Source organism: Morchella sextelata (genome assembly GCF_020137385.1).
Source record: "Morchella sextelata strain SCLS chromosome Unknown scls_7, whole genome shotgun sequence".
Taxonomy (NCBI): domain Eukaryota; kingdom Fungi; phylum Ascomycota; class Pezizomycetes; order Pezizales; family Morchellaceae; genus Morchella; species Morchella sextelata.
Window position 1 is genome coordinate 79,937 of NW_025408622.1, and position 19,792 is coordinate 99,728.

Here is a 19,792-nt window from a genome sequence, read left to right on the forward strand (position 1 = left end):
AATTGCATTGCTTTTATTTCAGAGTCGAGTCAAACTCCTAGATTGCTCTCAGAGCACTCGGTATTGCTTCAGAAAGTGCAAAGTGCAGTAAAACGAGTGATTACAAATGATGCGGTTGAGCGGATCCCTGCCGTAGGAGGATTAGCCGTGCAAATTCTTCTTGATTAGCGGCGCAAATTTTCTCGCCAAGAATTGATTTCTAATCAAAGATACCGCGAGTGCTCCTAGAGCACTGACGATATTCCTGCTAGCCATCAGAATGGCTCCCACCAAGCGCTCCTCCGGTTCAGCACCTCTTGCCCCAAAGCGCGCACGACTCCCAAGACGACCTGAAGAACATGAAGATTTACTGACTGACGAGTCTGAGATACCTTGCCGACCATTGACTCCACTGCCAGCCCGCACTTGGAGTAGTCAGTCGACAACCGCCCCAATAGCGCGTAAAGGGCTTCTGTGTTCTACCGACACATCCACTGGAAGAAGCAGCCCTAGAAGGGTAGAATTCCATCTCCCCGATGGCAATACTGACAGCGTTGAAGTGCAGGAGCATCAGGAGGATGTGCCAGAGGTGGAGGAAACCGCCGATACCAGCCACTCGGAGTATGATGACTCCCCAGAGAACGCCCAGGAGAGCTCTGAGGAGAACCTGGACGACCCGGAGGAGTCGGAAGAACCTCAAGCCTCCACTCAGCAGAGATCCCAGAGTACGGGGAAGAGGCCTCGTACAGTGCAGCCGACTACTGCCAGAGCACTGGGCAATGCTCGGAGGAGACCAACCGGAGCGGTAGCGGAGGTTATTGCTTCCTCCGACGTGTCGGTGGATGTGGTACAGGTTCGACTCCATCCCACCCATTAATGTTAAGGACAAAACGCTAACGATTTAGAGGGGAGCACGTCCGGGTGCAAAGGTAGTACGGAGAGCAGCTCCCACTTCGGCACCCAGCCAGAATGCATCCCAGAGAGCACCGCCAATACCCACACAGTCTAGGCCTTCTGAACCTGTTTATTATCATGATTACAGCTCTTCGACGCGCCATATCGATCTTTCCTCATTGCGCTCTCGATACGGGGAGTCCTCACCTACTTACCGCCCCTATCGTTCCTCTCCGCCTTTTGAGGGCGTTGGCGAGAGCTCTATGAGCAGTCCCCGGATTCCCTCAAGCCCTCAGGTATATTTACCAGAAGCGCAACCAAGAGTCTACGATATTGCACAGCTTTCGTCGTCTATTAGGGAAGGAAATGCTCCTATAGCAGAAAGCGAGGTTAGTAGTATTCCCGATAGCACTGACGACCGCTTTGAGAGCACTGTTAACATTCATGCGAGCAACCTATCTCAGAGATCCTTGTTACCTAGCTCGAGGAGTGCAAACGTTCTCTCAATGCAGGCTCAGAGGATTGAGAAGGAGTGCAGCACGCTAATCGGGGACCACACTCTTCTACATGAGCCTTTTCCACCTGCAGCGAGGCTTTCGGTACTGGTAGTGAACATGTGGGCAGCTGCCAGTCGCAGGGTGGGATGTGCGGTAGATCTGGACGAGGTCGTTATCAAACAGGTGAATGCCCTTGAAACGTTGACGAGTGCTCTGGAAGCGTAATTGACAACGATAGGTCAGAAGTCTACACTCCCGAGTCCGTTCGCACTTGATGCACGAGGTTAAAGGGCGCCTGGCGGATTCGACCATCTATGGGCTTGGAAAGCTCTCGAGTCCTGAGGCGAGGGCTGCTCAAGTAGAGTATCTTTTAAAGAATGATCGCTTCTTGAGCCCTGCGCAGCATTACGAGGTATGATCAATCCCTAGAGAGCACCCGGGGGTGCTAAGAGAGCACTCGGGTGTCAATGACCAGAGAGCACTCGGGTGTCAATGCTCGGAGAGCACCCGGACACCCGGAATGCTTGGAGAGCACTCGCGAACGCTGCTAACAGATACTAGACCTACCGTCTACGGTTTCTTGCGCCAGAGATTATCGACATATTGTACTATAAATACTTTGATGGGGTCAGGATGCGAGGGGTAAAAGACCCCGAGTTCCTAGAGCGGATTACCCCTACATTTATTTGCCTGATATCCACTGCAATTTGGCATGGCATTCGGGCATGGTCAACGGGAACATACGTGAAGCCTGACCATTTCCAGTCACAGAATGAGAGTGTTGTCAGTAAGCATCCCTGATCCCCTTACAGCTATAGCGAGTGCTTTGAGAGCAGTAACAGATGCTCCCAGAGCTATAGTGGATTCGCGCGCTGACATTGCACACGAGTAGAAACGTTCAACAGGATGAGCAACACATGGAAGGGGAGGAGTAGGCAGAATCAGGAGGCAACGTTGGAGGTGATCAAGGATAACCTCCGGGAGAAGGTATGCTATAGATGGGTGCTACAATGGCGGAGCGCTCTTCTGCATACGGAGGCTAACCTTGATAGATACGAGAGAAGAAGGGTATCACTATTGAGGTGATACCGGAAGATGGATTTAGCGAGGACGACGAAGCGTTAGCGGCGGATCTTGCGGCATTCCGGAATGCTCGGAGAGCACCCCCGAGTGCTCCAGGGGATATCTCCGACAACGGTGGCGGCCAGGAAGAGGTGGTTCAGGCTCAACTTCGGGGCATTGAAGCGGAAGAGGAAGGCGAGGAGGATGAAGATGAGGATCGCGAGGGAGGGGAGGAGGAAAAGGATCTGTAGGGCACCGGCGAGTGCTTTGGAGCGCAATGGCGAGTGCTTTGGAGAGCAGCGGCGAGTGCTTTGGAGAGATACCTATATACCTGTATTATATTCGATTGGCGATTTCAAGACGCTTGTAGTGTTAGTATTTAGTAATAGAATCACGGTTTTGGATGCTCTGCAAAGCAGTGCCTACTAAAGCAAAGAGTAGTATGCCTGGTAAAAACATGGCGCTGAAAGGTAAAATGCGGTGCGTCGGGCGCCGCTGGAGCAGTCGGGAGTGCTCCAGAAGCATTAGTGATATGCCCAGGAGTCGTCAGAGAGGTTCAGGAGCGGACAAAACGCTTCCTGAGGCGTCGCGAGAGCTCCAGGAGCGTCCAGGAGATAGGTAGTAGTCTCAGGCGAGAGAACATTCCGTCGAGAGAGCGTCAGGCGAGAGAGCATTGCGTCGGGGTAAGCGTATCACTGTCGGGGCGCGTTGGGAGGGCTAGTGCGCGCCAGGGCGCGCGAGTAGCCTAGTGCGCGCCAGGGCGGAATGCTAAGCGCCAGGGAGCGCCAGGAACGCTCTGCTGCTTCTCTGGAGAGGCAGTTTGTCTACCGAGCGCCCTGGGCGCCTCGAGCGTCCAGAGCGTCTGGCGGAGGTTGCGGGTTTGCTGATGCAGCGGGCAAGAAGCAGTCTGATGGATTCATATTGGGTGACGGGAGCGTAAGTCTGATCAAAGTCTTGACCAGGTACCTGTGAGAAACCTTTTGCGACAAGTCGGGCTTTATACCAAATGGGGTTGCCATCGGGCCCGAGTTTAATTTTATATACCCATTTGCAGTCGACCACTTTCCGGTGATCTGGTGTGTCAACCAGATTCCATGTATTATTCCTAGCGAGTGAGTCGAGTTCAACTTCCATAGCCTTTTGCCATTTTTCGGAGTCAGGACTGTTAATCGCTTGGTGATAGTTTGTTGGTTCTACAATGGTGGTATCATACTGAATGTTGTATCCGTATCTGACCGGAGGTTCCCGTTCCCTTGCTGGGTTATATCTTGGTTGATCAGTGTCTGTATCAAAATAATTGTGCGGTGTACGTTTAGGAGTGGGCCCCGAATAACCGGCCCTCACTTTACTTGCGTCTTCTTCTTCTTCTTCTTCTTCTTCAGATTCGTCATTGGAAATGTGTTCCATAGTTTCCCGGAGCATTTGTTCGTTGAACAAGTCTTCGATATCGGAATCTGAGAGTTTCACAGGTGGTGTTGGTGGTCGTGAGGGTGGTTCTTGTTTTGGTTTAGAGGGTATGTCGGTTTTGGTTGTTTCGATTTCTTCCCCTACAGACGGACCTTTAAACCTAAAATGACGAGAGAGAACTACTTTCCTTTGTGATGGTATATAAACACGGCAAATTTTATCAGAGTCTCCATAGCTGCAGAATTGTCCCGTAATTGCTCTAGCGTCTAACTTTGTTCCAGCTGGTTGTGCTTTGATAGGTATGTGAATGAACATTGTTTCACCGAAGGATCGGAGATGCCCAATGAAGGGTTTCTTGCCGGTGAGTGCTTCATATGGTGTCATATTCGGGGGTGCTTTATGCGGGAGATAATTCTTGACGTGTACTATTGTATTGATCACTACTGTCCATAGATTCAGTGTAAAATCGTGGTCAAGCAAGGCGGATCGTGCCATTGTTGCTATTGTTCTATTAAAGCATTCTGCTGTTCCGTTTGACTCATGAGAGCAAGGTACAGTGAATGCATGCTTTATGCCTTTGGAGGCAAAGAAGTGTTAGAGGTTGTTGGAGATATACTCGCCACCATTGTCGCTTCGGAACCGTTTAACCGTTTTGTCCAATTGATTTTCCATATATGCGATGTCCCGTTGTGTGGCGGCTGCTGCATCTGACTTCTTTTTAAGGAAGTAGAAGTGAGCGTACCTGGAGTAATCGTCGATGAAGGTAATATAGTAACTAAAACCGCCAAGAGAAGGAGTGGAAAACTTGCCGCTCAGATCTGAGTGGATTAATTCTAGTGATTGTTTGGATCGTGGTTCGGTAAGAGGGGTAAGGTGAGATTTGCTGGATTTGGCGAGTTCACATGTGTTGCATGTTTCCATGTGACCTGTTGTGGGGAGAGACTTTGGGTCGGTGACCATGTTACGTAACCGTGAGAGTGAGAAAGCGGGGAGATGTCCAAGATGTTGGTGCCAGTCATAGAAGCTGGTAGCGATGGAGATGTGTGCGCAAAGTTCCTTGGTTTCAAAGATATAAAGACCAGTACTATTTGCATTAGCGATTCCAATGATTTTCTTGCTGTTCAGTTTGTAAATGGTAAAGCCGTTTTCTGTCCCTGTCGTTGTAAATCTCTTTTTGGCAATGCATGACCAAGATATTAGGTTGGTATTGCCGAGTTCTGGGATTAAAAATACGTTCTGCAGAGTAATAGGGCCATGTGATCCGTTGATGGTGACGTTTCCAATTCCGGTTATCTGTAGCTTTCGCCCGCCGCCAACAGTGACTGTTCCACTGTAAGGTGAGGGGTTGGTAACCTGAGTTCCGGCCATGTGGTTAGTTGCACCAGGGTCAAAGATCCATGCCTTGTTGTTAGATGCGGAAGGTCCTGCAACGAAGCCAAAGTAGTCTTCCATTGTTACATCTGAGGTATCTGAGAAAGTGATGAAGTCGAAAGAAACCGGCATAGTGAATACATCAGCTTCTTCGAGTGTGGGGAGGCCAGAGAGGTCAGGAATCCAAGAAAGATCTAGTTTTATGTGAAATGCAGTACCGGACACGACATTGAGATTGCCAGATGCAGCGGAATTCTCTTTGTCTCTGAAAGCTTTGAGTTTCCGGCAGTCTTTGTGCGTGTGGCCTTTTGCAAATTCGCCGTTCTTGTTGCACCATGTGCATGTAAGGTCCTTTTTGTCCTTTTTGTTGTTCCGTGCCTTGCCGACTTTGTTGTTTCCGGGTCCTGGATTTCCTCGCCTAATGTTGTAGGCTTCTCCAGCAGCTTGTCCATCGTTGTTGCGCCGTGAGTCCAGATCCAGTAGCTTTTCATAGACGTCATCGAAGGTGACGTTAAGCTTGGTTTGCAGGTTGTCAACGACTGATTCGAGGGATTCATGCCGAAGTGAGAGGAGTAGGAAGGATGCCTTCCCTTCTGAGACTGATGCGAGTTGGTGGAGGTGGTAACCGAGTGGGTCTTTGGTTTTGTCCGTAGAGTTACTAGTTCTAGTGAGGAGGGATGACCAAAGAGTATTGAATTGGGTTAGATGTTCCTTGATGCCTTTGTCAGGCGTATACTGTAGGGTTACAACGTTGGCAAGAAGCGAGTGGAGGGAAGATACAGTTTTCCGATCAAATCTGTCCTCAAGTTGAGTCCAGAGATGGTGAGTGGTATCGGCCGGAGTGAGCGTGATAATGTCTTCAAATTTGATGTTGGATTGAAGGAAGACGACAGCGAGGTTATCTTTCTTGTCCCATTCGCTGATTTCTTCGGCATTGTCTGTGGTTTCTTCTTCGTCCTCTTCTGCTGGTGTTGCTGCTACTGCACCTTCTGCTGGTTGTTCTGCAGGTGGTGCCGCAGTAACCGTAGTGGTGAACGCAGGACGCTTACTCGTACCATTGACTAGATTCCACATATCGTAAACTTTTAACATGCGACAAGCGAGGTCCCTCCAAACAGTGTAATGGCCTTGGCCAGACAGCTTGCATTGTAAAGCGGGAATTTTTACGCTGTTGTTCGACATGTTTTAGAGTGAAACGATAGAGTGTACTTTGATAGTAAAAATCGTTTTGGAGTGTTTAAGCGTAGATCGTCTCCGGGCTCATAACCTAGAGAAAATATATGTAGAGAAGTGTCGTAATTGAGCGTGTTATTCCAACTAACTAAAGAGGGGGAAATGCCCCATATTTATACTAAAGAAAGGTAACACAAAACATAATGAATCATAACTGTATGAGTAATAGAAAGACATGACTAATAAATACCAGAGAAAGAATGAGTCAAAAACCTGTGACTCATGATGACAAATGAGAATCCTCCAATACTATGAAATGTGCTAAGCGTACTATTTCAAGAATATATACTCCATAATCAATAGAGAAGTTATTTCAGTGTATGTATATTTCTTAAGTATATGTTATCAAACTGACTTGTCTAAGACTTGTTATGTGTCCCGTCTTTTCTCCACATAATGTGACACATCTAACAATAGTAATGATTATCGATATGTGGCTATCCACCTATAGGTTTACACAGGTAATCGACCTATCACGTGTAAACCTAGGCCTATGCCTTGCACGCACTACATATAAATACTTATTTCATTGAGATCCAGGTAAATCGGAGGAAAACCACCGGAAATAAAACCACAATGCTGCTGAATTCTGATAGCCCATAGAAGGTTGAATAACCTTTAAGGAGGGTCTCTCGTAGATATTGGAGAGAGTCAGTCTATCTTATTTTGACGTCTAAGAAGATTTTACTTGATAGAAGAGAACAAAAACAACTCATAGACTACTAGCTAGCCACATGACTCCCCGGTCTATTGAACACAGTGTGAAATGATTCGAATGTCCTGTTGTGCTTCTCATATCATCTGCCGGCGAAAGACACATTGCATTTCTCTGAACCATGTTTGACATTAGGTGTGTCGGCAACGCCTTTGTAGACACCATGGGATTGTTTCAAAAAATTTCCTACCCCCATGACTCTTCTATATGTAAGCCTTGATTTCTAGAAACCAGTCAACCTTCTATTTCATATGGGGCTGTACTTCGGCCCCCTGCATTGCCTTTTGAGATTCCGTTTAAATTCTATACGACTACTGAACTCCCGCTTCCTCGACGTTCCAGATCATATGGAACCATGTCTCATAACTACATACAACTCTATTGAAATGGGCTCATCAACGCAAATACCTTCCTCAATCCCGGCATGTCTGCTCTCGGTACAACTATATCCTCGAAGGATTTGTCAAACTAGAGCGTATCAGGAACACTCCCTCACCGCGTATCACATATAGCCAGTCAAGGGTACACCGATGCAGGTTCCCGAATACGATAGCAAGGTCTATACGAAGATAAACACACGCTTTCCTATAGTTGATGTATACGTAACTCAACTTACACAGCTACATCGCGGTTACATTGTCCTCCTGACTATATGAAGAGCATGCTACACCCAAGACATATAAGCCAAGTCGTGATAAGTCGACGCGCCTTTGATTTAAAGCCATAACTCCCCCCCATACCGGGCTCAAGCCTATCCCTCGCTCAACATATCTACTCAAGCTCCATTCCAAATCAGAATTGGCAATGACATCAGATTTTAGGCAGTAGGTTTCGCCTGCATGATTCAATGTGATGATGTGTGTATTTAATTTGTGCTAATCTGTATCTTTTTACCAAACAGGCAGCGAGCGCGCCAGAGACGAGCAGCTCAGCTTCCTTGGATAGCGAACCCTTTCGCAAAACTTCATACTCATCCAAATCTTTCAAACCATGATCAACCAATAATGACACTTCAATCACCCCAAGATAAGCGGGGTGCTTCTACTGAAGACGTAATTGGACCTGTAGATGGGCCTATAAAAGCACAAGAAGAGAAGGGAATTGAGGATGTCCCTGAAGCCGAGGATGCCGCTGAAGCCGAGGAGGTTGAGGAAGCCACACCGATTGAGTTATTCTACGATTTATTCTTTGTTGCAAATCTGACAACCGTAACATCAGTGCACTATATCACTGAATCCAAAAGTAATTTTACTCCTGGGCTTGGTGGAACAACCTAAACAGCTTGCTAATATCATCGTGATAGCGCTTTCTTCCTATATTCTATACTTTATCATCTTATGGTTCACCTGGCTCCATGTTACACTTCTGGATGTGAGATTTTCCGTTGACTCGGTTTACGAGAGGGTATGCAAAGCCCTTCACTTTGCGGTAATGGGAGCATTTGCGTCAGTATCAACAACCTGGGATCCATTCAGTCCAGACGACGATATTACCATCACCGCTTTGAGGACGATGACACTCACTCTTATGTTCTCAAGAGTTATTCTGAGTATCCAGTATTTTGTGGTCATGTATTTCGGGAGGTCAAAGCCGAGAACTAACCTTCCGCTGGCCATTCATGGTTCAGTCATGATTATTTCAGCTTCTGTTTACCTCGGTGTAAGATATAATCTTTCCGTAGTGCCGCATACTAGGAGACTTCAGAGGCAGAGGGTTAAAAGTGAGCTCGGTTTAGATCCAAATTTGAGCTTGGCTATTAACCTTTGTCCCTTTAAGTCCTCACATCCTTAAGTCCGCCAGATGCTGATCCAATCTAGATATACTTCTCTTTCCGTCATGGCCACACCGAGAAGTACTACCTATCTTGGTACAAGAACACTCTTTCGAAGTTCCTATTGACACCCCTTTGCTGACAGTTGCCGTGCTTGCTAGGTATATAATGGCGGCCTTTGAAGTGATATCTGTCATCACCACATCGTCGATATGGGGATGTGTTAGTTTTAAAAGGACCCATTTAATTGAGCGAATGGGACTGTTGACTTTGATAATCTTGGGGGAGGGCATCATCGTCATGTTAAAGGCAATAAACACAATTGTCAAGGGCTTCGGTTGGACCTGGACTACCCTTGGAGTGGTATCCTCCTCAATCGCTTTAATTGTGTGTTTTCATTTCCCGCCATCATTTTCTTTTGCCGTTTTACTCTTATGCCCGGCCTACCTCACCCCTCACCATTCCATCTCTCTGGTAATTATCGTGGTACGACCATGTCACCAGGGACCACTAAAACATCCCACGGCTAATAACTCTTCATGACACAGTATCTATATTGGATGTTCTACTTCGATTTCAATCCAATGAAAATCTACTACGGGAGGTTCAGACAACAGCTTTGGACCCTTCTCCACTTTCCATTCCATCTAGCCATCGTACTCTCTGTTGAGGGTCTACGGCAGCTCGCCACTCTGAGAAACTACGAGCTCATGGCCGACGATATGATGGGGAAGTTTACTGGACCTACGAGACCAAATAATCGAACCCAAATGATCGACCAGTTCAACAATGCGTTTGCCCTTTTCTACAACGATGACTACGCCAAGACCGTTCTCAAGGAGTGGCCGATTGTTACGAATTGGACGAATGAGCTCGAGACCTTTATGTACGATTCTGTTCTACAAGATGGGGATCGGGAGTTCATGGAAGCATACAATGATCTGTATAATGCACTAGTTGCAAAGCTGGCTTACTATCTGAGCGAGTTTTACGGATTCAAGTTCCCGTATCGGGAGCCCGAGGACTCTGGCGACAGGTTCAGCGGCTTCAGGCAGCTTTTTGACCTGGTTTTCAAATACTTCTTCCTTTCCCTAGGAGTTATCTTTATCATGTACGGCCTATTTGCAATTCTTGTGCGACGTCGTTTGGATATCTACGACTGGATATGCGTGGGTCTTCGATTTACCCCGGCGGTGGCCTTCTTCGCCATGTCCGAGGTATCTTCAACAAGCACCCTCTACTCCTCAGGAGGCGGATCATGGCCTATTCCACAAGTCTGTGTCTTGATATTCATAGGTAGGGCTTCCGTGTGATCATTTTCAGCTACTAGTTTCTTATATTGACCATCACCTTAGTCCTCCTTTCGGACAAGGCGACTCAGTGGTTTGGCCTCTGGCGCTCGGGAAGATAAAAGATTTTTTTCTTATTATGCTTAACAGCTCTCTTTATACGATTCGACATGACACCTCTCTCGATACAATTTCACAGCGAGAATATGCGTTATTATATATATTCTAGATAGTATTTTGAACATTCTCTTGAAACAAGGATGCGGAGATACCTATAGCCATTTTATTGATTTAGATGGCAGTAGTAATCACGATGCAGGTCTGCATGTCAACCGGGATTTCCCCCAACGTAACTATTGTGAATGAAATCTATATTTCTTCCCTCAATTTATGATCATAACGTATCGCCGTCAACCCTCCCCTCCCTATATACTGTGGTGGCTCCGATCTCCACCTAAGATCTAGACCCACGATAACTAGGGGCCAATTATTGGAAGTCCATTCGAGCCTTCTTCTTGATATATGAATTAATATAGGGCAGACCCTTATATGTGTATAGATCCCTATAACCGAGCGACATACTAGCCTACATTTATAGCTATATACTTGTATCTAATGCCCTGAACGAAGTGAAGGGTTATGGGGGTAAGAGCTTATATCGCTCTCTGATCGGCTATTCCATGTGAACCAGCAACCCTAACCCAACCAACAGATTAATATTTAATACTCGCGAGGCCGAGTTCCAACTAACTCACGTGGCGCCGATTGTTGGCTTTTTGCTCTGCTCACAGGTCATATGATTTAGTTGGAACTCGGCCTCACGAGTATGTTTTCGACTGTACGCCAGAAGGCAGTTACTAGAAAACAATCCAAGCCTTCGTTCAGGGCGTACGACTGCCTCCGGGCCTGCAAGACCTATAGGGTCAGAGTCTGGGGGTGTCGTGCCAAGTTAGTATATAGCTATACCGAGTATGTAATGTGTATTTTAAAGGTTTTGAATGGCTGGGTTTTGGATGTTTTCTTTTCCTCGAGCTATTGAATAGGGCGAGTTAGCTAAAAAAGAAAGGTTATTTTGGAGTTTATCGCTTCTTTGTTATTCGGTGATTGTGATATGCCTTTGGTGATTTTGATATACTTTTGGTATTGTTTGGTATTGTTTGAATCTGCTAATAAAATGTAAAATAAGTATACTGGTGAATCTTAGTGGTGATTGTGATATGTGTTTAGTGGTTGTGATATGTTTAACTCCCTAGCATGACGAGAGTACACACCGTCGAATACCCCCCTCAGAGTATGGCGATAGTAGTACAGCTCAATTGATCAAAGGACACCCCTTAACCTGTACCGCCAGTACAGCTCTACGTGACAGTACACCCCCACAGCGATACCACACCTCTCTAGTGACGTGTAGAGTATTCATTCTTCTTTATTTCATTATCCCTACCGGCCGAAGGCCGGAATCGGCTTGTATACATGTAGGTTGATTGAGTGATTAACGGCATCACCACACACTACATAAATACATACATACGTCCATACTTATATAGCACATAGGCAAACAACGACTCCCCGTAATGAAAAATATCGCTAAGACGCTGGTCGAACATATTATGCAGCGAGCCTCTTTTTAGCTTTATTCTTTTCCAGTATCTAGGGCCATAGTTCCCACCGCAACATAGCCCATTTCATCGGATGTCAGGTAACTACATACATTCATGGAACCGTGTTGCGCTCCGGATCCGTTGGTCTCCAACAAAGTACCCTTCTAGAACATTTAATTTACGGGACCACCCTGCCAATGATACTGCATATGGTGGGTGATCCGCGAGGAATGCACCATCCGTTTTCATGCGTTATGCGGGTAGCGGCGCAATCAGCGGGGTTGCACGGAGGAACGGTGAATCTGCGGGGTGTCTACCCGCACAACCATGCAAGAGCGGCCAAACCACTACATACTCCTAAAAAAAGAGGCCCGGCATATTTCTTCCGGAAACATTTCCATCTACTATCTTGTCAAGATTTTTCCATCACACCCGGGGGCTATCCGGCATCTTTCCCGCGCACGTGTTCCCCCATACATCTCGCAGAAAGCTTGATATCTAATGCGCATGCGTAGCTTATATCGGCGTAGGAAGTAATGTCACATATATAACCTCAATAGATCCACCAAAATGATATCACAGCAGGCTTTCTACCGGCCACGTTATAGGTCTTCTCTGTTCCGATGAAGTCTTTCGTGTTTGTTGCACTTGCGATCTTCGGATCTCTGATCACAAGCTCTTACTCCCATATAATACCCCCCACTCAGTCGCTCGCTACATCAAACCTACTACTTAGTCGTGATACGAATGGGCTACAGGAAAATGTATATCATCCTCATAGCACGCGTTGTCTCACTTTCATTGTGCTAATGTTGGGATCTCAAGGTTACATGGGATAAATATTCGATGTCGGTGAACGGAAAGAGGCTCTATATCTATAGCGGAGAGGTGAATTCCCAACGCCCACGATAGGTGAAACGCTCCATATACATGCATATTAACCTTCCATTTTATGTGTTTAGTTCCACCCATGGAGGTATGTAAAACTGTCACTCACACCCTATGTGCAGTTGGGAACCATCGCTAAAACCCTAACCCTAGACTCCCAGTCATTGATCTTTGGCTGGATATTCTGCATAAGTTAAAAGCACTTGGGTACAATGCCGTCTCGGTATATGTTCACTGGGGTCTAGTTGAAGCCGAGCAGGGAGTCTTCAACTTCAATGGCATCTTTGACTGGGAGCCATTTTTCGACGCAATAAAGAAAGTAGGGCTATATGTTATCGTCCGGCCGGGACCGTACATCAATGCCGGTGAGTTGACTCCCATCAATATAATTTAATTGGCTCATCAAAAAAGAATTGAATTTCACCTGAATCATACACGCTAATTCTCATCATCGTTCAGAATTGAGTGCCGGTGGCTTTCCAGGCTGGCGCCAGCATGCCCCGGAGGGAATCTACTGGCGTGTAAGCAACGAGGCCTATTACAAGCAAATAACTCCATACATCAATGAAATCAGCCGGCGACTTGCGCCACATCAGATTACAAACGGGGGACCGATTATTTTACTCCAGCTAGAGAACGAACTCTCGGTGGCGGCTGCGCCGGGATATGACTGGCCGGCTAATCAATATATGGGATATCTCCGAGAGACCTTCATCGAGGCCGGTATCAATGTTCCTCTCATTCATAACGACGTTACTCATAATGGTTACTATGCTAGCTCGGGGGTTATTGATATCTACACCTATGATACATATCCAATCAGTATGCATAAGGAACGCATATCTCCGCATAATTAATCATGACTGACATTGTTTAGCTTGTTCAAACTGGAACGGAGCATTGAGCCAAGGGGACTGGGACAAGCATTTGAGCTTTGCTCCAGGACATCCCCATTTCCTGGGAGAGGTAAGAGGCGTCCAAACGCTTTCTACCAAATTAATGCTGAACCTTATATCATAAACTGTAGAACGGCGGCGGGTTCTATGCCCAATGGACGGATGCCAACAATAACTGTCCTTCATTTATGGATCCATTCGTATTTCGTCTCATGTATAAAAACCAATACTCAATGTCTGTGACAGCGATGAACATTTACATGGTAATTCTCAAAAGCTCTCTAATCTCAGAACAGTGGAAGTTTAACCATCTTGTTTCTCGCAGATTTACGGCGGCACAAACTGGGGTCATCTTTCATTCCACAGAACCCCCACAACATATGACTTCGTAACCGCAATATCGGAAGATCGATCTATTGCCAGGGAGAAGTATTCCGAGATGAAGCTCCAGGCACATTTATTTGCTGTCTCGCCTGCTTTCCTAACCACCAGACTGTTGGTGAAGTCGACGAATTCTTATACTAGTAATACTGATGTCGTTGTTTCGTGCACAAAGGATGAAATTGGTAATAAGACTGCTTTTTGGACTGTGAGGTATATCGACCTATGGCGCGTGACTATAGTTTGTGGGAGGGTCTAATCACATCATTTTTAGACACTCAAGCCCGTTGTCGCCGAATATTTCTCAATTCAACTTGACGATTCCTACAAGTAAAGGGGAAATTACTATTCCGCAGCTCTCAGGCACTCTCACCCTCCCGGGGAAAGACTCGCGGGTATACGATTTCCTGATTTTCCCTCATAGCATAACCTACTAACCTCTTGTCCAGATCTATTTAACAGATTATGAAATTGGGCCGCACAACATGCTATACTCCTCTGCCGAGCTTTTCACATGGTGAGCTTTCTCCCTGTCTTACATATTCTTTTTTGCCCCTTCCTTACACCTATGCAGGCAGAAGGTTGACGATACTTACGTCGTGGTTCTCTATGGCTCACCGGGAGAAATCCATGAGACTGCATTCACATTTTCTGGCAAAGCACCTAATATAACTGTTCTACGAGGCAACGCACTTCTCGATAAGCGGATAAGTAATGACACCGCTATCTTCAACTACAACTCAACCGGACAGTCCGTTGTGTCAATCGGCCGGGATATCAAACTTTACCTCCTCGATAAGTTTGAAGCGTATAAATTCTGGGTTCCGGCGCTCTTATGCGGTGGGGAGGGAAATGTCATCGTCAAAGGGCCCTATCTTGTTCGTGATGCCTGCATCATTGATTCAACCCTTCACATTTCAGGAGACACCAACGCTACCGTTCCAATAGAGGTGATTGCGTCCAGAAAGGTCAGCTCAATTAAATGGAATGGCGAAGACATCAGTACAACTAGATCGGCCACCGGCACTCTTGTCGGGTTGATCACATTTACCAGCCCGGAAATCAATATTCCTATCCTGAGCGAACTCGAATGGGTACGCTCATCATTTCGGGACTAGCCCCTACACGATCCTTCTAACATCACTGTATCATAGAAATCTATCGACAATTTGCCGGAAGTCACCTCGGGTTATGATGACTCAAAATGGGCAGACGCATCAAACACCACAACAGTCAACGGTGTCCGCAACCTAACGACTCCCACGGATCTTTACTCAGGAACATACGGGGTAGAGAAAATTCCGTACCCTAAAATAGCTATATGTCAGCTAATCAAGGCCTATAGTTTCATACAGGATATATACTATACAGGGGCCACTTCACCGCTACCGGGAACGAAACCGAATTCTACGTTCAAATGCTAGGTGGATGGGGATTCGGATATTCAGTCTGGCTCAACGAGATTTTTATTGGCTCTAATCCAGGGTCAGCTTCCAATCACGGTGGTCAAAGTACATTCACATTTAGTCAATTGGCAGCGGGGACAGAGAATGTTGTTACAATTATCTACGTCAGTATTCCTTTAAACATTGATAACTCGCGAATCACTCACAACCAAGTTTATAGCAACAAATGGGATACAATGAGAACGAATCAGGTGGCATTACAGTAATAACTCCATCCCTCATTTATCCCTCATTTCTCCGTCATGTAATAACGTTGTGTCTGATTTGTAGAATCCGCGAGGTATCTGGAACTACAATTTCGGGAGCGCAACGCCAGCTGTCACTTGGAAGATCCAAGGAAACCACGGAGGCGAGAATGTATGTAATCAGAGAAACTACCCATGGTTATGAACGCACTATTAATCCTGCCTTAATCCTCATCTAGTACGCGGACAAAGCGCGCGGACCCTACAACGAAGGAGGTACATATGCCGAACGAAAAGGTAAGAAATGTTTAGCGTTCATCTTCGATTGATACTCAAAATCTTTAATATGTGAAACCTAGGCTTTCACCAACCTGGTGTCGATACGACTTCTTGGCCGACGCTGTCTCCGTTCAAGGGGACGGAAACCGCTGGCGTGCAGTTTTACACGTATATTCACCCCTATAAACCAAAGCATCTCTGTTTCCATCTGCTTACACCAGCCGCAGTACTGAGTTTGAACTGAAACTGCCTCCTGGTTATGATATCCCCTTGTCATTCAACCTTACCGCCTCTGCCGACTCCCGTATTTTGTTTTTTGTGAACGGATACCAGTTCGGGCGATACAGTAAGTCCTTCAACTCATATCTACTAACAATGCCGCACCGCTAACTTACCAAAAGTTGGGAACTTTGGGCCACAACATTTATTCCCTGTACCTGAGGGTATACTGAATTATCAAGGGGAAAATACAGTTAGCGTGGTGATCTGGGCTCAGGGCGAGGCGGGTGCGCATATATCGGAGTTCTCCATTGTGAAAACAGGCGTGTATCAGACAGGACTTTGGATGATTAGGAGCTCTCCCCAGCCAAGATACCTTGAGAGGGGAGCTTTCTAGTGTAAAGCAGAACTTTCGTTGCCTCAACTTACCCACTCTATATATTTCCCTTGCTATTAAATAAGTCATATATAGTCGTTATCATCACTTATATAGCTAAGAAAACTCTAAATATATACCTGGAAATTCTAAATAGTATAATCTTCCTCCTTGTGGTCAGGAAGCATTATGATTGGTTGCTTTTCTTCTACCAATGCTGCTATGCAGTAGAGTACTATAGATAGTGGACAAAGAGCCACTCCCGAGTTCGGAAGGGATGCGACATCCACTTTCATAGGTAGGTAGTTTGTACTGACTGTTGATATAGATCTATAGATATCATGGATGATTGGCTTTGGACATTACAATATCTACTTAGAAGTCGTGTATAGATTGGACAGTATAATTTCTCTCCCTTAGGCATAAGCTTTAGCGAATTTGCGGCGGGAGGCTACATTACACTTGTTTAATATAGGGCTATAACTACGCACACCGAACCCAACGAAAGTAAGCCGTCCAATTCACAAAACCTTATTAGACTCTACTGGCCATCCTAAGATTACTGTGAACGATGCAAAACGCTAGGGTGCATCGAGATTCGAAGATTCAGACTGGCTCAATGATTTTCCAATATCCTCTAGTACGTAATTAGTTGAAACTGACAGCGGTGAAAGAACACATTTGTTCTAAGAGAACCCCGATTATCGTCACAGTTACATAAACTATATCAGCTTTTCCTTTAAAGTTAATTACCAACACTTGCGGGCCGAATCGCAAACCCACCTTGCTATTACTATATAGGACGCCGCGTATCACTAGCACCTCTGACCCAGTACCAGATCCTTTCGGCTTTGAACCCGTTAATATTTCAGGTTTGAAGCATTGTTGTGATTACCGCAAGCAGGTGCTCAAAGCCAAGTTTCGTTTCAGAGAGGGCACCACAATATTTACCCGTATGACCATTTTGATGGGTTATTCCGCGAAGAAGCAAATCCAACATCGTATTTCTATGGATGAAAATCTAAACTGCGTATGATATGGTCACGGGCAATTCCCCGGACGTTTCCAGCGGCCGTCATGACCAAGGAATCTCGCATTCAACACATACTATGGCTCCCATTCCCTGCTGTCCGTTTATCGACCTTAAATAACTAAGTTGCTGATCCACGGAGTTGTCATAAAATTTGGGATTCTCGACACCAACTCAAGCACAAATCAGTACCCCAGCACTGTTACAAGGTTCGTAATACGAAAGGTAACGTTATCTGAATTGTCCGTAGACGCACTATTCACGAAAAATACCGCAAGCAGGGCTATTCTCACCTGCAACCACCGCCCTCTAACACACATTAACCGTATATCTTCCTCGCCGAGTAAGAAACACTAATACTCCGAGGCACATCTCACCTTTCTTGGTAGTTCTTATGGCCTATCGATAGTTTTTTAGAAGCCCTCTCCTAGAGCTAGAAATGGCAAGATCTAGCCTTGTTGGTTTCCAAGTCAATCGAATATTCGGTTCTCAACCCCATGCATAGCCTCACTCCTGTACCAGAGCCCTCACCCCCAGCATATGAAGAGGAAGACAGCCTTACCACGAACTTACCTACATATACTAGGATGGATGTGGGTAAGGTTGATAAGGGCATTATTAGCAAGACCCTGGGACGAGCTCTGATGGGCCTGACTAGAGGTTGGCAAAATGCTACAAAACCCCGGCCCCGTGCAGATTATGACAGGGAAAGTACACAACGACCAATGTAGGAAACGGTATTGAATGGTATATTAATAATGTTAACTTGTTGCTTGTATAATGAAAGAAAGGAAGAGAGGAAAAACGCAATTCCCATTTGCCTACGTTCCGGAGTTTGCTGATGGGATGCGGCTATTGATGGGCACGAGACAATACAAGACTAAGTGGATGCCGGTAGTATCCTTCTGGTTGTGATTGTGGTAGTTAACTATTTCTGGTCCTGAGACAGGTATATCCCATGGACCATAACTCAATCCCATGGACCATAACTCAGCGATTTTGCACGAAATCTCGTGCAAATTTGTCACATAAATTACCCGAGCTGCTGTAGCTCTAAATCAATTCTCTTGTGCCCCCTCAAGCTTGCGGAAGAAGATTCTTGCCATATAATAGAGACTCTTTCGCACTTGAGTTTGCATTTTTATTGTATTTATTAATGAATTTACATCATGGTAAATGCGTAGAAATGGATGTAAAATATACAGGATGACAAGATTTACCCGCAGATGAATATCTCAGAATGTGGCAACGGATATCTTTTATTTTATACTGAAACCAATAAAATCGAAATAAATTGAAATAGGCTAGGGATCATTTATTAAACATAATCTCGTAATAAAAAATGTCAGAATCCATATAGGCAAAATGGGTAAGTATCTTTCCACTTTTTGCAGTTTTCGAGTGTAAACTCATGGGATTTGCAATGTATTCAGCCAGAGCTCCAGATCAAGAAGTCACACCTGAATTAGAAAATTATTTCTATATTCCTTGAGACCTGTAGATATGATCGTACAATGGTCTTCAATTTAGATATGACCGTACTTAAGGTGCAATGAATCAAAGCATACTAAAATCTGCACGGAATTCTGTGCAAAACCAGTTACGGTCCATGGGATAGTCTTGCTTGTGGTCTTGTGGTCTTGCGGAGCTGTGATAATATGTGCAGAAAAGGTTATCAAATGAGTTATGTAATGGTACGGTAAAAGACTACAATGCCACGGCCATATATATCTAGGATGCCATGGCAACCAGCGCATGCACCAAAGATCCCACGACTTCACTGTCAATAAAAAAATAAAAAATATAGCGACAGCTGTAAATCTAATAAGTTGCACTTGTCGGGGTCATTTGGAAATATCTGTGATTTTTAATTTGTGTTTTGGGGGTGCATTAGGCGACTTTTATGGCCAGCGTCAGCCAGCTTTCCTCCTTGTGTACAGCCCCCAAAAGTGAAGCAAAAAAATAGCTGAAAATTAGAGAAAGAATAGCCTGAAACTGAACTACTTTTTCATATTTTTATTTCATAGTTTTGGCCACGAGATTTGGGACTTTGTTGACATTTCTGGTCTTGCGAGGGCACCGTGTGGCGGTTGCCATGGTATCCTATGTGTCCCAGGGTTAGGGTTATTTGAATCCACTTTCGGCTCTCCCAATTAAGAACGCTGGCGAGAAAATTCTGTGGTAGGTCTCAAGACCAAATGAAAGACTTTCCAGTCCTACCTTCTTGCTATTCTCTCAGGTATTACCTCGTCT

At 45.6% G+C, this 19,792-nt stretch overlaps 4 protein-coding genes across 4 annotated transcripts; 3 read left to right on the forward strand and 1 right to left on the reverse strand.

Annotated features, from left to right (window-relative positions):
* Positions 1-259: 259 nt before the first annotated feature.
* On the forward strand, positions 260-2,683 carry H6S33_011711 (uncharacterized protein; the record flags this gene model as incomplete). The annotated part of the gene is made up of 6 exons (XM_044843252.1): positions 260-832; positions 885-1,553; positions 1,609-1,782; positions 1,932-2,157; positions 2,263-2,357; positions 2,423-2,683. The coding sequence occupies 6 exons, from the start codon at positions 260-262 to the stop codon at positions 2,681-2,683; spliced, it is 1,998 nt and encodes a 665-aa protein (XP_044695379.1).
* A 1,750-nt stretch (positions 2,684-4,433) lies between these two features.
* H6S33_011712 (uncharacterized protein) lies at positions 4,434-6,392 on the reverse strand (the record flags this gene model as incomplete). The annotated part of the gene is made up of 1 exon (XM_044843263.1): positions 4,434-6,392. The coding sequence occupies one exon, from the start codon at positions 6,390-6,392 to the stop codon at positions 4,434-4,436; it is 1,959 nt and encodes a 652-aa protein (XP_044695380.1).
* Positions 6,393-8,162: 1,770 nt separating this feature from the next.
* Positions 8,163-10,340, forward strand: H6S33_011713 (uncharacterized protein; the record flags this gene model as incomplete). The annotated part of the gene is made up of 6 exons (XM_044843274.1): positions 8,163-8,400; positions 8,462-8,817; positions 8,976-9,025; positions 9,091-9,316; positions 9,478-10,225; positions 10,285-10,340. The coding sequence occupies 6 exons, from the start codon at positions 8,163-8,165 to the stop codon at positions 10,338-10,340; spliced, it is 1,674 nt and encodes a 557-aa protein (XP_044695381.1).
* A 2,102-nt stretch (positions 10,341-12,442) lies between these two features.
* H6S33_011714 (uncharacterized protein) lies at positions 12,443-16,530 on the forward strand (the record flags this gene model as incomplete). Its single annotated transcript, XM_044843285.1, has 19 exons — positions 12,443-12,583; positions 12,645-12,707; positions 12,782-12,795; positions 12,861-13,072; positions 13,167-13,529; positions 13,585-13,673; positions 13,735-13,866; positions 13,929-14,197; positions 14,259-14,379; positions 14,434-14,501; positions 14,559-15,078; positions 15,139-15,273; positions 15,330-15,554; positions 15,611-15,652; positions 15,721-15,807; positions 15,875-15,932; positions 15,995-16,082; positions 16,142-16,260; positions 16,316-16,530. The coding sequence occupies 19 exons, from the start codon at positions 12,443-12,445 to the stop codon at positions 16,528-16,530; spliced, it is 2,961 nt and encodes a 986-aa protein (XP_044695382.1).
* Positions 16,531-19,792: the final 3,262 nt, after the last annotated feature.